This window comes from Nelumbo lutea, chromosome 3, assembly GCF_056320005.1.
Source record: "Nelumbo lutea isolate HS-2025 chromosome 3, American lotus-T2T, whole genome shotgun sequence".
NCBI classification, from domain to species: domain Eukaryota; kingdom Viridiplantae; phylum Streptophyta; class Magnoliopsida; order Proteales; family Nelumbonaceae; genus Nelumbo; species Nelumbo lutea.
In genome coordinates, this window is record NC_142686.1 from 3,121,018 (window position 1) to 3,137,541 (window position 16,524).

Genomic DNA, 16,524 nt, shown 5'->3' on the forward strand with positions numbered 1-16,524 from the left:
TCCTATTGCTGAACCTTCAGACCTTGACCTACCCATTGCCTTACGGAAAGGTAAACGCAGTTCTACCCTCCATCCCATTTCCAATTTTGTTTCTTTATCTCGTCTTTCTACCTTACATCGCCAGTTTGTTTCACTTTTGTCCTCTATTTCCACACCTAACAATGTTCAAGAAGCTCTTAGTTCACCTGGATGGCGGCAAGCAATGGAGGAGGAACTCTCTGCTCTTCAACATTCTCAAACGTGGGAACTTACTACTCCCCCACCTGGTAAGCATGCTATGGGCTGTAAATGGGTGTATACTGTGAAATACTGCCAGATGGTAGTGTGGAGCGTCTGAAGGCCAGACTTGTTGCTAAAGGTTACTCACAGTTGTATGGAGTGGACTACATGGAGACATTCTCTCCGGTGGCTAAGATTGGTTCTGTTTGTGTACTAATCTCCCTGGCAGTTATGTATGATTGGCCTCTCTTTCAGCTTGACATAAATAATGCTTTCCTCCATGGTGATCTGGTGGAGGAGGTATATATGGAGCAACCACCTAGGTTTATTGCTCAGGGGGAGGATGGTAAGGTGTGCAAACTGAAGAAGGCAATTTATGGGTTGAAGCAATCTCCACGTGCTTGGTTTGGGAAGTTCAGCGAAGTGGCGAAGAATTTTGAAATGAAGCAATGCCAGGTTGATCACTCAGTGTTTAGCTATGGCTCAGAAGCTGGGAAGATTTTATTAGTGGTCTATGTGGATGATATTGTCATTACTGGTAGTGATAATTTGGGGATTGGCAAACTAAAGGTATTTATGCAAAATCGTTTTCAAACAAAAGACCTTGAAACATTAAAGTATTTCTTGGGAATAGAAGTTGCCAGGTCAAAATAATGTGTAAATTTGTGCCAAAGGAAATATGTTCTTGATCTATTGGAAGAAACATGACTGTTAGGTGCAAAACCGGCTGAGACCCCTATGGAACCAAATGTTAAGTTGAGGAGTGATACAAGAGAAGTATTTGAAGATCTTGGAAGGTATAGACGACTAGTGGGAAAGCTGAACTATCTGACTATCACGAGACCCGACATCTCCTTTGCAGTCAGTGTGGTGAGCCAATTCATGCAGAACCCTCGTATACTTCATTGGGATGCAGTCCTTAGAATTGTGAGGTATCTGAAAGGAGCTCCAGGCCGTGGGCTATTGTATAAATCAGGAAGAAAACTTGAAGTAGTTGGGTATATAGATGCAGACTGGGCAGGCTTAGTGAATGACAGAAGATCTACTACAGGCTATTGCAAATTCTTGGAGGAAATCTTGTGACATGGAAGAGTAAAAAGCAGGCGGTTGTGGCCAGAAGCAGTGCTGAAGTCGAGTATAGGGCCATGGTGCACACTACCTGTGAATTAGTGTGGTTGAAGAATCTCCTACAAGAAATTGGATTTCACATGGATAAACCTATGAGATTGTATTGTGACAACCAAGCTGCACTCCTATCTCATCCAACCCTGTCTTTCATGAGAGAACAAAGCACATAGAGGTTGATTGTCACTTTGTGAGGGAGAAGGTCCTTGCTGGAGAGATAAATACAAAACATGTGGGCTCTAATGACCAGTGGGCAGATTTGTTTACAAAAGCTCTAAGCTCGGGGAAAGTGAACTATCTATGTAACAAGTTGGGATTATATGACATATATTCTCCAGCTTGAGGGGGAGTGTTAAAGTGTGCCGAATAGGGGTAGTTTAGTCTTCTTATGTTTGTTAAGTAACTTGCTTATGTGGCAGTGTTATTAGAGTCACTCTGCCCCACACTTAAGTAAGGGCATTTTTGTCTTTGTAAAGATCATTAGAATCTAATGAAGATTAAGGGGGTCGACTGTAGGAGGAATCCAACAGATTTCGACAGACCCTTATTTTCTTTCTTCTTCTCTTCTTCTTCCTCTTCTCCTTCCTTCTCTTCCTGGTTCGGACTACTGTAGCAGCATTCGAAACAATCTTCTCCTTCTTTTACAAGGTTATCTGATATTTTCTTTTCCTATTTTTAATTCTGATTTATTATAAATTTTAATATAATTATTTCACACTAGTAAATAGAAATACATTTATTCCGATTTTTTTAAATATTAAAGTTATAATACATTTTGTTTTATTATAAATTTAATGAACTGATTCTCCTTTTTGTAGTATTAAGATTATGATAAGTTCTGATTTCTCATAAAACTTAATGAATTTATTCTGATTTTAATAAATATTTTGAAAAATACTAACTAGTTAATATTTTATTACTTGAAAAATATTTTATGTTTTATATTATAAAGTAGTTAATTTATTCTTTTGTTTTTGTATTTTGTTAATTCTTTTTTATAAATATTTTATTTGAAATATTAAATAGAAATTATTAACGGAATAATCTTTATCAATATACTGTATTATATTAATATAATATACTAATAAACTATATTTTCAATGTACATTAGTCGACATTCTGTTGACATAATAGGAAAAACTGTATTTCTTTGGTTATTTGGACCGATTTGGTTGACATTTCCGAAATATAGGAAATGTCGACTGACATAATGTAATTTTTATATTACCATCCATTTTCATGTCAGTGAGCCTCGACATCGACATATGTTGGGCGACATTAGTGACATTTGGCGACATTTGAAACCATGCTCTCTTCAACTTCTTATATAATGCCAATTTTGATATTTTAGATGCTAAATGGTATTCTTAAGATAAAAGAAAATTACCAGAATGATGTTTCCTGTTGAAATAACTTAGTTTATTTTAAGTTTAGTGCCGCAAGGGCACCTTTGTAGGATTCCTCCTTTGTGATAGGAGGCTTTGTAGGATTCCTCCTTTGGTATCAGAGCGGCGGATCCAATCTTAGGACCAAGGCGGCACTTCTTTCCTTTTTTGTCTATTGGCGATCGAACCAAAGAACAAGATCTCTGGTGGACGTGTGAGGAAACTCACTGCAAAGCTGTTCTTTTTTCTTGGTCGTGAGCCCAAAAACTATTAGAAAAAAAATCGAATGTTGTGAGTTTTTTTTTTTAGTTTTTCTTCCTCAGTTTGTGGATCGAACTGATCCTTTTGTACTTAGATGTGTGGGTCTAATGACCTGTGGCTGGTGTGAGAGTGTCTTCTCTCATTGTATGTGGATCGAATGATCCTTATTATGCCCAAAAAGGTGTTATTGCTTCAAGACTACAGATCTGTAACTACTGTGACATTCCAAGTCTTCTTCATCCAGATCCTTATTAAACCGTATGCCATCCAGGGTTTTAGGGTTTAAATCCCCCTTCAGTCTTCTTCATCCAGATAAGGATCTCTTCCCTATTCTTCTTTGTGTGTTTGGCTGCACCTGTTATGTTCACATTCCAAGTGCCCAAAGACATAAATTTGAACCAAAAGCCCACAAATGCATCTTCCTTGGTTATTCCCCCACACAAAAGGGTTACTGTTGTTTTGATCCAAAGATTGGCATTCGGTATGTCTCAATGGATGTTACCTTTGATGAACTTTCTCCTTTTTATGGGTCCTCTCAGGAAGGACATTGTCAACGAGGGGAGAGTTTGTCACAAGTGTTTGCTCTTCCTCTCTCTGTCCCAGTTGAGTCTCTTGATGAGCCTGTGTCCTCACCAAATGAATCAAGGGAGGATCAGTCACTTCATTCTTCTTGTCCTAGTGCTCCTATCTCTTTACCTCCTCGTCCTACCCACAATCCCAAGGTGTATCAAAGGCAAAGATCCAGGAATGAGTAGGTTGTTTCCCTTACAACAGATGAGCCTCATACACTTCCAATCACAGATGAGACAACAGGTGTTGTTTCAACCTCTTTGGAACCATCTTTCCCGGATCTTGATGTTCCCATTGCTGTTAGGAAAGGAAAACGGAAGTGCACTACACACTGCATTTCCAAACACCTTTCTTATGATCTACTTTCTCCTTCATACTTTGTCTATCTCTCTTCAGTTGCTTCTAAACCTATTCCTAGGTTTGTTTCAAAAGCTCTTGAGATTCCAAAATGGAGAGATGCCATGGAATCTGAAATGGTTGCCCTACACAAAAATGATACTTGGGAAGTAGTGGGTTTACCTGAAGGGAAGGATCTGATTGGTTGCAAGTGGGTCTTTACCATTAAATACCGGGCTTATGGGACTATTGAGTGGTACAAGGCCAGACTGGTTGCCAAAGGCTACACACAGACGTATGGGATTGATTACTTGGAGACCTTTGCTCCTGTTGCTAAGATGACATCTGTGAGGGTTTTCTTATCTCTGGCAGCTCACTTTGATTGGCCCCTTTATTAGTTGGATGTAAAGAATGCGTTTCTGAATGGTGACTTATATGAGGAGGTCTATATGTCTCTCCCTCCAGGAATGTATGGAAGTGATATGCAAGGAAATGTATGCAAATTGAAGAAATCTCTTTATAGCCTCAAACAGTCTCCTAGAGCATGGTTTGAGAAATTTAGAACAACACTTGTTAAATTCGACTATACTTAGACACAGTCAGTTAATACTCTTTTTGTGATGAGAAGTGAATCTCTGGCAGTATATCTCATTGTGTATGTTGATGACATTGTTGTGACTGGTAATGATGCCTCAGGAATTCGTGCTCTTAAGTCTTTCCTTCGTACAAAATTTGAGATTAAGGATTTGGGGGAGTTGAGATACTTCCTTGGCATAGAAGTTGCTAGATCCAAGAATGAGATTCTTATCTCCCAAAGGAAGTATGTCCTTGACTTGCTCTCTGAAACTGGGAAGATGGGTGCTAGACCAGTTGTAACTCCTATTGATATGAGTCACAGACTTTCTGCTTCAGATGGAACATTGTTGGAAGATAAAGGGGTCTTTCAGAGACTTCTTGGGAAGCTCCTATACCTGTGCATGACTCGGCCAGATATTGCATATGCTGTTAGTTGTATTAGCCAGTTCATGCATGCTCCTTGAGATACTCATATGGCAGTTGCAGAACGAATTATGTGTTATTTAAAAGGCTCCCCAGGAAAAGGGATTCTATTTACCAAGCATGGACATCTGAAACTTGAAGCCTATACTGATGCTGAATGGGCTGGAAATATTGATGACAAAAGATCTACTTCAGGGTATTGCAGTCTGGTGACTGGTAATGTTGTCTCTTGGAGGAGCAAGAAACAATCAGTTGTGGCCCGATCCTCAGCAGAAGCAGAATGTAGGGCCATGGCACATGGAGTCTCTGAACTGTTGTGGCTGAGGTCATTGATGGAAGAACTTGGGATTGATTATGACAAGCCAATGATGTTGTACTGTGATAATCATGCTGCCATCAACATTGCCTACAACCCCGTACAACATGATAGAACTAAACATATTGAGGTTGATAGACACTTTATTCGAGAAAGAGTCTCTTTGGGTGAAGTGTATCTTCCATTCATTACTTTTGAAGGACAATTGGCAGATTTTCTCACCAAGGGTATTTCCAAGGCAAGGCTTTAGAATGACACTGGCAAGCTGGGCATGATTAACATCTATGCTCAGCTTGAGGGGGAGTGTAGAGAAGATGGGCCGAATGGCCCATAGGCTGTTTTCTATGTTATATTTATGTTCTTCTCTGTAATGGGCCTTATTCTGGGTCCATACTCATCTATGCTCTGTTTTTTGTAATTTCTTGTCCAACCAAGGGCCTCTCTTGTAATTACTCAAAGATTAACTTAATAAAAGTTTATTAGAGTGTTAGAAGGAGTTTTAGTTCGAACCTCTCATCCTCTAACCCTCCTTGCTGCAGCTCTCTCTCTCTCTCTCTTTCAGCTTCTCTAATCTTCTCTTGTTTGTTCTTTCTGGTTTTCTTGCATAGTCCCATACTTCTAGGGCTGTTTTTCATCTTACATAATATATTAATTATAGGGGGTCCACATGATTATTAGCTTTGCAGATAGGTTAGCCTTATAAGGGATCAATAGGGAGCAATTATTTTGGGGAGTGACCAACTGGGAATCTGGGATGCAGGATTATAGACTTGTACATATTTACTCAAATGAGTTTATGGGGTTAGGCAGCTGTGTCTGCCTAGGGGCCATCATTACATCTTTGGACCATATACTTTGTAAACACAACTGTTTTTCCACTTAAGTGGAGTAATAGTTACCAATAAAAAAATTATAATGGGGTCTATTGTAGCTAATCTTTTTATAATTTGTATTATATGAGGATTCTTTGCTTTTAGTTAAACTTCATGTTTCTCATTGTGTTTTTTCTTATTTGTTGGGCAGAAACTGGAAGTCATGAATGGAACATTTAATGGTCAGATTTTGGTGGAAAAACTAGCCAAGCTTAACAGTTCACAGCAGAGCATAGAGAGTATCCTCCTAAGTTTCGTAAAAGTACATGACACATTTTTTTCCTCTTCTTGGATGTTAATATATAATTCAAGGCAAAATCAATTGGCTGGTATTATTTCTAAAAGGAAGAAAAGGCATTTTTTGGAATGTTTTCTATACAATTGATATTTGACATTTTTTTAGTTACTCATTAGAAAAAGAAAAGATAAAAAAGAAAGCACTATGTGTAGTTCAAGAGGACTGACCACCTATTTTGGACAAGGAGGCAGCATGGACCAGGTATAAGATGTTCATTATAAAAATTGAAGTGTCCAAGGTAGACAAGGCACCCATTTTGAAGTTGTTAATGTCGACTATGTAGGGGTATTTTTGTCTTTATGCTTATGTTTATGTTGCTGATGTGTAAGGTTATGTTAGATCTTATGTCCCTCACTTAAGTAGGGGCATATGTGTCATTTCTAGAGTATTAGTAATATGAAAACATATCTGGTCGAATGGGAGAGTGAACTTTTCTCTCTTGTTCGAACCAGATCTTTCTCTTCCTTTCTTCTCTTCTCTTCTTCTTCTTCTCTCTCTTTCTCTATTTCTTTTACTTTGACAGTTATCAATCTAACAGAATTAAAGGGCAGGCCGAATCCTAATATGGTATCAGAGCCAAATTGAGCAAATCGGATCTGCCTAGAATTCTGTTATTTGCGCACCCAGTCTAGGGTTTCCCTTTGCTTTCTTCGCCATCAGTTGGAGATAAGGGAAAGGGCTGAAAAGGAGTGATCGGCCTCTCCCCTTGGAGGTTTCTATGCCTCCAGTTGTGCTGTTCGTGGTTGGTTGCTGTGATTTGTAAGAAGCCCTCCCCCAATCGATGAAGAGAAGAGGGCTGATTCGTGTTGTGTAGTGGGTGCCTTGTGTGGTATGATTTTCGGTGATTAGGTAAGAGGTTTCACTGCAATTTCTTGTTGTGAATCATATGATAAGTTTGCTTCAAATTGTATGGTGGAAATTCAGATTGTAGTGTGCTAGGGTTTATGCAAATTTCAGTGTGATTCGAAGGGGGAGTGATCCTCAAACAGTGTTATGAGTTTTCAGGTAGTCGTGGGGTAGGGTTGTGGTGTAGAGAGTGCAGTTTTCAGCAATAATAAGGGCTGAAAACAATATGTAGTGTGGTTTAGGTGGCGTTTGATAAATCTGAAAATTCAGATTTGAAAAGTTAAAAAGATATTAAATGTGTCTGAAATTTGAGAAGAGGCATAGTTGCTTTTCTACTTTTTAGAGGATTTGAATCCATAAGTTTGTTTGTGTTGGATCAACCCTTTACCATCTGAAATTTACTGATTTTACAATTTTAACCCTAAAACATACAATTTGGAAATATTGAATTCAATTTATATTATCTCATAAAAAATAATTTTCAACCTCAAAATAATATTGAAACAATACAAATAAAAAATAATAAATTAATAATTACTAATTAATATATGAAACTATTAAAATTAAAAAAAAATAATGATTATAAAATATAAAAATAATTAATAATTTATACAAATAAAATTAAAATAATTTTTAAGAAATAATGAAATAATTAAAAATTACTAATTAATAAAAATAATTAATAAATAACACAAGTAAATTCAATAAAAAATAATTAATGTTTAATAAAAAATGTTAAAATAATTAATAAAAATAATTAAGAGAGGCATCATTATTATTCACTGAAGTACCGAACCACCACTACTGCTTGTTGCAACGGCGGTGGTGGTGGTGGGAAGACAGGGGAGGAAGAGAGAGGGAGAGAGAGAGAGAGAGCCGCCGTTGCAAGTTGCAGCAGCGGTGGCGGGAATACAGAGCAAAGAGAGAGATGGCGAGAGAGAGAGAGAGAGAGAGAGAGAGAGAGAGAGAGAGAGAGAGAGCCGTTGCAAGTTGCAGCAGCGGTGGCGGGAATACAGAGCGAGAGAAGACAGGGGGAGAGAGCCGCCGCTACAACTTGCAGCGGTGGTGGCGGGAAGACAGGGCGAAGAGAGAAAGAGAGAGAGAGAGGTCGAATGTTTAGGTTTTCTGGGTTCAGGGGTATCATGGGTAACTTGGGTCATTTATGAAAAATTGTAAGGATATTTTGGACATTGGGCTGGCTCTGAAACACATCTGAGCGTGTTAAGAGCCTTGCCCAAGGTCTATGATTTTCAGATTTGAAAATCGGTTTTAGACCCAATTTAAGAGGTACAACCAAACAAAGGGTGAGGTCTGAAAAGTAGCATTTTCAGATTCAGACCTCTAAAAAGTGCAATCAAACGACACCTTAGTGTGCAGTGTGCTGAATTCAGCAATAACATAATTCAGCAATGGGAGACAAAAGTGACAACAAGACTAGTGTGATGGTCCCTATTGACTACCTGAATGTTCAGATGACCTCTATTAAAGTAAATGGAGAAAATATGTACCTTGGGCTAAATCTGTAGAGGTCTTTCTCAAGGCAAAGAAGAAGATAAAACACATAAGGGAAAAAAAACGCTCCACTAATTCTCATGAGTATGGTGATTGGGAACAAGAAGATGCACAGATTATCACATGGTTATGGAACCCAAGATTAGTGTAAATTTCATGTTTCTTGATACTACCAAGGAAGTGTGGGACCATGCTAAGAAGTTGTATTCGGGTCAAGACAACACAACTAGAGTATATCAGCTGTATTAGGAATACTTAATCTGCAACAGGGTAATCAGAGTCTTGAGGAGTACTATGCTAGTATGAGAAACATCTGTAATGAGTTGAATGTTTATCACCCCCTTATTTCTGATGTCAAAATTCAGCAACAATAGAGAGAACAACTAGATGTGACTCGATTTTTGGTGGGGCTGAAGTCTGAATATGAACCAGTGCGGGGCTCTCCCTTTCTTAGAAGAGGTGTTTGCTCGTCTTAGGAGGATTTCTATTGGATCTACCGAGAACCCTAGTGTTTCCGACAGATCAGCATTTGCAGTATCAAGGGGCCGTGGTGTTAGAGGTAGAGCTCGTGGAGCTCAGTCTGGCCGTAGTGGTAGCAGTGGACCGATATATGGCCGGAGTGGTGGTGATGGACCTACATTTTACCGTGGTGGTGGTCGAGATTCAGAGGGAGCCCATGGCAGAGGTCATAGTTCAGGTCCGAGGAGATTTACACACTGTGGCATGGATGGACATATCATTAGTTGTTGCTATGATTTGCATGGTCCACCTTCAACTTGGGCCAATCATGCCATGACTAGTGACAATAGCTTTGGACAGGAGAGTCATTTAGCTGATTAAATGCTCCCTACATCCACAGATGTTCTAGGGAAGGAGATGATGAGTGTTCCCTGTGATGAGTATGAGAGGTTTGTTCAGGCCACATCTCAGTAGAACACGGCCACTCTCGCACACTCAGGTATGGCTTGTCTGGCATCCACACCCAATCCCTGGATTATTGACATTGGAGCATTCGATCACATGACCGGAACTCCATGTGTGTTTTCTTCCCTCTCTCATTGCCTAATATCACAATTTGTTACCCTTGCTAATGGCTCTACATCCTCCATTTGTGGTGTTGGTAATGTTAACATGGACCCCTTACCCTTATCCTTAGTTTTGTATGTCCCTAAATTTCCGTTTAACCTTATGTCAGTTAGTAAGTTGACCAAGTCTCTTAATTGTTCTATTACTTTTTACCATTTTTCGTGTGTTTTTCAGGATCTCGAGACGGGGATGAAGATTGACGGAGGGCATGGAGCTGGTGGATTGTATTACCTTGACGGTTGTGGAAGTACGTCAACAACTCTCCAGTCATCTCTTTCTCCTCTCTAGTGGCACTGTGATTTGGTCATCCTTCGTTGAAAGTTTTGAAGTCTTTGGTTCCTTCATTGAGTCATCTTTCTGTTTTGGATTGTGAGTCGTGTTAGTTGGGGAAACATCATCGTGTTCCCTTTAGTCCTAGGGTTGATAACCGTATGTCAAGTCCTTTTTCTTTAGTTCATTCAGATGTTTGGGGTCCTTATAAAGTAATGTCATACAATGGATATAGATATTTTGTCATTTTTGTTGATGATTATTCAAGGATGACGTGGCTTTATTTAATGAAAGAAATGAGTGAATTATTTGTCATTTTCCAAAAATTTTATGCTGAGATTCACAACCAGTTTGGTGTCCATATTAAATTTTTTCGCTTCGATAATGGCCGTGAATATTTCTCTACATCATTTCAAGAATACTTGGACCAACATGGCATTATCCATCAAACTTTATGTACCTACACCCCACAACAAAATGTGGTGGCTGAGAGAAAGAATCGTCATCTTTTGGAAGCAGCTCGATCCCTCATGCACCACATGAATGTACCTAAACCTTTTTGGAGTGATGCGGTGCTTACTTCTTGCTTCCTGATTAACCGGATGCCCACGTCTATCCTTGATGGTCATTCTCCATTCACCACTTTGTTTCCTACCTCGTCTCCGTTTCCTCTTTCTTGAGTTTTTGGGTGTGTGCTTCGTTCATAATCTGGGGCCAGGAAGGGACAAGTTAGATGCACGATCCATTATGTGCATCTTCCTTGGCTACTCCCGGACTTGGAAGGGGAATAAGTGTTATCATCATAGCTCTCAACGTTTTTTTGTGTGTGCTGATGTTACTTTCTTTGAGTCTACTCCATTTTTCTCGGGGTTCTGTGATGTTTCTTCCTCCTCATCACCTCCTCCCCTTCCTCTTCCAATTGTGGATTCTATTCCTCTTGTTCCAGCTGTGACCAAGTCCTTGCCTCCTGTGCCACCACCTATTGAACGGCTGCCTATCCGTCAAGTGTATACACATTGCCAACATGTACCGGCTCCTCCTCCAGCTCCATCATCGTCGACAGATCCAGTAGTTGTTCCCACACCAGCCCTAACCCCAACATTTGATCTTGATCTTCCCATTGCCTTGTGGAAATGTAAACGCAGTTGTACCCTTCATCCTTTTTTTAATTATGTTTCTCTCACTCACCTTCTACTTTCCATCGCTAGTTTATCTCCTTGTTATCCTCTGTTGTTGTCCCTAAGGATGTCCAGGAAGCCCTTGCCTCTCCAGGATGGCATCGTGCAATGGAAAAAGAACTCTTAGCTCTAACTCATAATCATACATGGGACCTCACCACTCTTCCTCCTTGTAAGCAGGCTGGTGGTTGTAAGTGGGTTTATACTGTTAAGTACTCACCTGATGGTAGTGTAGAGTGGCTGAAAGCTAGACTGGTTGCCAAAGGGTACTCCCAAACCTATGGTATTGACTACACAGAGACCTTTTCCCTGGTTGCTAAGATTGGTTCGATTTGTGTTGTGATTTCTCTTACTGCTATGTATGATTGGCTCCTCTATCAGTTTGATATCAAGAATGCTTTCTTGAATGGTGATCTGCTCGAGGAGGTCTATATGGAGCAACCACTAGGGTTTGTTGCCCAGGGGGAGGATGGTAAGGTGTGTTGACTAAAGAAGGCTATTTATGGGCTCAAATAGTCTCCTCAAGTATGGTTTGGTAGGTTCAGTGAGGTGGTAAAGAATTTTGGTATGAAACAGTGCCAAGTTGACCATTCAGTCTTCAGTTATGACTCTCAGGCAGGAAAGATCCACTTGGTGGTGTATGTAGATGATATTGTTATTACTGGAAATGATAAAGTGGGAATTGATAGGTTGAAAACTTTTATGCAGGAACATTTTCAAACAAAAGACCTTGGTAAACTAAAATATTTATTGGGGATAGAAGTAGCAAGGTCTAAGCATGGTATTAACTTGTATCAGAGGAAATATGTTCTTGATTTTCTAGAAGAAACATGTTTGTTAGGTGCTAAACCAGCTGAAACATTTATGGAAATAAACACTAAGCTGAGCAGTGATTGGGTGAAGAGTTTGAAGACCCTGGCAGATACCGACGACTTGTAGGCAAACTGAACTACCTAACCCTTACTTGGCTAGACATTTCATTTGCAGTTAGTGTGGTAAGTCAGTTCATGCAGAAGCCTCTGGTTCCACATTGGGATGCAGTTCTAAGGATTGTGAGGTATTTAAAGGGGGCTCCTGGTCGTGGTTTGATATACAGAAGTGGTGGAAAACTTGAAACAGAAGGGTATACTGATGCTGATTGGGCCGGTTCTATATCTGATAGGAGATCTACTACAGGCTATTGCACTTTTCTTGGGGGTAATCTGGTGACATGGAAGAGTAAGAAGAAGACAGTTGTGGCAAGAAGTAGTGCAGAGGCAGAATATAGAGCAATGGCACATACTACTTGTGAATTAGTGTGGCTAAGGAACATTCTATAGGAGATGGGATACACTGTTGACACTCCAATGAAGCTCTATTGTGACAATAGGCTGTAGTCCATATCTCCTCTAATCCGGTGTTTCATGAGAGAACCAAGCACATAGAGGTTGATTGTCACTTTGTGAGAGAGAAGGTGCTAAGTGGAGTGATAGATACTGCATATGTTAACACAGGAAACCAATGGTCAGGCTTGTTTTCTAAAGGGTTGAGTCGGGGAAGAGTGGACTACATATGTAACAAGCTGGGATTATTTGATATATACTCACTAGCTTGAGGGGGGGTGTTAATGCCAACTATGTAGGGGTATTTTTGTCTTTATGCTTATGTTTAAGTTGCTGATGTGTAAGGTTATGTTAGATCTTATGTCCCTCACATAAGTAGGGGCACATGTGTCATTCCCAGAGCATTAGTAATATAAATACAAATCTGGCCGAATGGGAGAGTGAACTTTTCTCTCTTGTTCGAACCAGATCTTTCTCTTCCTTTCTTATCTTCTCTTCTTCTCTCTCTTTCTCTATTTCTTTTACTTTGACTGTTATCAGCCTAACAGAATTAAAGGGCAGGCCGAATCCTTATAGAAGTGTTCATGTAACATAGATGGCTACCTGTACTGTACTACTGTCTGTACTGTTGTTATTTTACTTTTATAATATATATTTCTTTGATTAATTGCTCTAGGAAAAAAGATTGATGTTGGCCAAGCAGAGTTGTAGTGGAGTGACTATCTCTCAATATGGCTTCCACATATCTATAATTTGTGTTTGTCTTACCTCCATTCTAGGAAGATTTATATCTTACCACTCAATCTGGTTGCTGATATGAAAATAGTAAAAAACCATAATGCACTGGAACATTCTACAAAGAAGAATTTTCTGAGATGAGTGAGGAAAAAGAAGAAAGTAAAAATTGCTGAGGCATCTTGATTGTGGTCGATTGGAAAGTTATGGACAATCTGTAGCCTGATTAGGGCTGTACATAAGTTGGGCTAGTTTGGCAGGAAAGAAATCATTTTTGCATGCCATTTACCACCTATAAAAGGTACTGTGCTAATATCCTTCAGACATTGTTTGTTATGATTGGGTAGCCCTGAGGCTATTATAATTATGATAGGGCATATTCCACCCCAAATAATGCTGGTCTGCTATACATTCTTGAAAGAATGGTAGGATCCATCTAATGGACGCCAAGAAAGGTGCGGAATGGGGGGCGAATTTCAAAAAAAATTCCTACATTCTTCCAACTGGGAATCATATTCCCTAAATTTAGAATACATTATTCAAGGATCCTACTTGAACCATAAACAAACCAGATCTGAACCAAAAGGAAACATGAAGGATTATACCTGATCTGGAGAAATAATATCCTCCCAAAGTTGGTGTTCGCGCCTAAAGAAGTAACCAAGATCTGCTCCTGCTGAAGATGACACAGCTGTGGATGGAACGGAACCAGCATGGTGCGTCTTACACTGGATTCTTCACAAGAACCCTTTGGAAACATTGAACACCGAATCCTAGTGTCTTTCTTGCAAGACTATTGTCAAGAACTGCTTTCTTGACTTTCTGTTGCTGCAAAGATCCAATCTTCCAACAGGTAGTGGCGGTGGCTGAAGGAGGAGAAGTCCAGGGACGAAGATGGCAGAATTGTCTCTTCTCTCTGGAGTCTGTGAGAGATCAAATCTCAGATTGCAGGATGTGTTTCTTGCTTACTCCAACCCCTAGTTCGAAATCTGATATTTCTGCTAGGGTTTTCTCTTCTTTCTTCTTGATTAAGAAACCTCCCAATATTTTGGGAGTTATCCCAATCCAAATCAGTATTTGGATAGAGGTTAATCTTAATCCTATCTGCAGATTAAGTTAGTTAACTCCTGATCTTATGAGGAGGTTACTAGATTCAAATCTAATTTGAATTTGGTCTCTTAGAGTGGATAAGGTCAAAGACCCAATCCTTTTACTAACATTAATCTCAGATTTGCCCTATGAACTGGTGATCATATCAGCCTAGTTCGAAATGGGCTTTTGGCCCATTAAGTGTTCAGTGTTTAACTAGTTTCCAACCTGCTGCCCAGTTGGGCTTCTTTGTATGGCGTGGGACCCAAGCATTGATCTACACACCATCCGAATTCACTGAAAGACTCAGTGACCCCCTTGAGCCCATCACATGGACCCTATGGGCCCAACACTTACATTAAGTGGTCCCTGGGCCAAGCCATCTTATAAAAATCCAGGGACTGTGGGCAGGTGCAAGATTAGCCCATCAGGTATTATCCTAAATGGTCTTACACTTAACCTCTCAGCCCTTAATGATCAAGCACTGCCCGACAAGAGAAGACCTCTCTCTCGGCTGCAAGGAACAGTGCCGCACTCTCTACTCACATAGATCCTGGGAATCAAAACCTTTTGCAAATCTTTTGAAACCGTACATATACATATATATATATATATATATATTGCAAAACAAAATTCCAACGATTGAAATCAACTGCCGGCAGTTTGGTTTCCATCAGAGAGAGTGCATTCCCGATCATTACCATTGTCCGACAAAGGGGCCGATCCTGTCACTATGACCATTCACTCAGATGAATTCTCAGACTGCCCCAACATGTCCAGGTTTTGACCCCCACTAAGGATCTCACTGATTGACACATCAAAGACAGCCCGATTCGGCACCTAGTGATGTGTAATAATCGAGTCTAGGGGTCAGGTGTAACTTTCCAGTTTTGCCCATCTGTCTCTAAGGTCTAGGGCAATACTGGAAATCTGGTCCGGTTCAAGGGTTCAAGCAATCCAATACTGCATGTGCCTTGGGTCTTACCCTGATGGCCGAAACAAGCCATCCCAACACTTGGTGGCACACCAGTATCAGCCTTGGCAGGATAAATCTCCCCAGACTTATCCAATGGCTGTGAACATTTAAAACTAACACAAGTTTCTATAAGTGTCCAGTTTTAGGGTCTTACACAAAATTATACCAAACAACATGAATCAAACATGCACTTTAATTTATTTCCACTAAATAACAAAAGTACATCAAATCCGATTGAAGCTAAGGGCATACAAGACTGTCTAACAATTCTTATATATTGAGACTGACCAATCACTGGTGTTAAGTACTCAGTTGATTGATCTCAAGAGCTGATAGAACGCAATTAATCAATGGTTGGAGAGTTGGGAGAGATAGACTGGTGGTCACCCATATCTAGTTTGCAAATAATACTATTATTTTTTTGCCAAGGGAGAGAGGTACTGCAAGCAAGCAATTTGAGGAAGGTTGTTGAACATTTTGAAAGGATGTCTAATTTGAAACTTAATTTTGAGAACTCTTGGTCCATGAATTACTTAGGCTTCTAATGCTCAAATTCTAGGATAGATTGCTGGCCCATGAGGAGGGTTGTTGAACATAGAGGATAGATTGCTGGCCTCCAATGCTCAAATTCTAGGATGTGCAGTCAATTCTTGGCTCATGAATTTACTTAGGCCTTCCTCTAGAAGCTAGCCCTAAGGAAGGTAGGTTTTGGACCTGATTTTGGAAATATTTAATAAAAAAGTTGGCTGTTTGGAAGAGGAACTTTGTCTCTTTAGGGGGTACATAAACTCTTACTAAGTCCACTTTGCTAACCTTCTTGTGTATTATCTCTCAATTTTTAAGATCTCGCATAAGATAACTAAGAAGATAGAGAAGGTAATGAAAGATTTCTTATGGGAGCCAGGGGAAGGCATAAAGGATCACTTGATTAGGTCAGAAGTAGTGTATAGAAAGAAGGACAGAAGGGGGGGGGGGATGGGAAATATAGAAAGGAAGAATAGGGCACTATTAGGGAAATGGTTATGGAGGTTTCTGGTTGAGAGAGGCAAGCTTTGGCATAGAATAGTGATCAACATACATGGGATGCTGACTTATCCTCAAGGGCTATCTTGTCTTCCCTGTCTGTGGA

At 39.8% G+C, this 16,524-nt stretch overlaps 1 protein-coding gene across 6 annotated transcripts in view; it reads left to right on the forward strand.

Annotated features, from left to right (window-relative positions):
* The window catches only part of LOC148862397 (ENTH/VHS family protein), an 88,880-nt gene that overhangs the window by 22,309 nt on the left and 50,047 nt on the right, over positions 1-16,524 (forward strand). For 4 of the 6 annotated variants that reach the window (XM_088980484.1, XM_088980485.1, XM_088980486.1 and 1 more), the window contains one exon: positions 6,235-6,345. Coding sequence is in view for 4 of the 6 variants with exons in the window: in XM_088980486.1 (XP_088836612.1) it covers positions 6,235-6,345 (111 nt within the window). In the remaining 2 variants the exon portion in view is untranslated. The remainder of the gene's footprint in view (positions 1-6,234; positions 6,346-16,524) is intronic. The other 2 variants (XM_088980483.1, XM_088980482.1) reach the window with 1 other exon arrangement.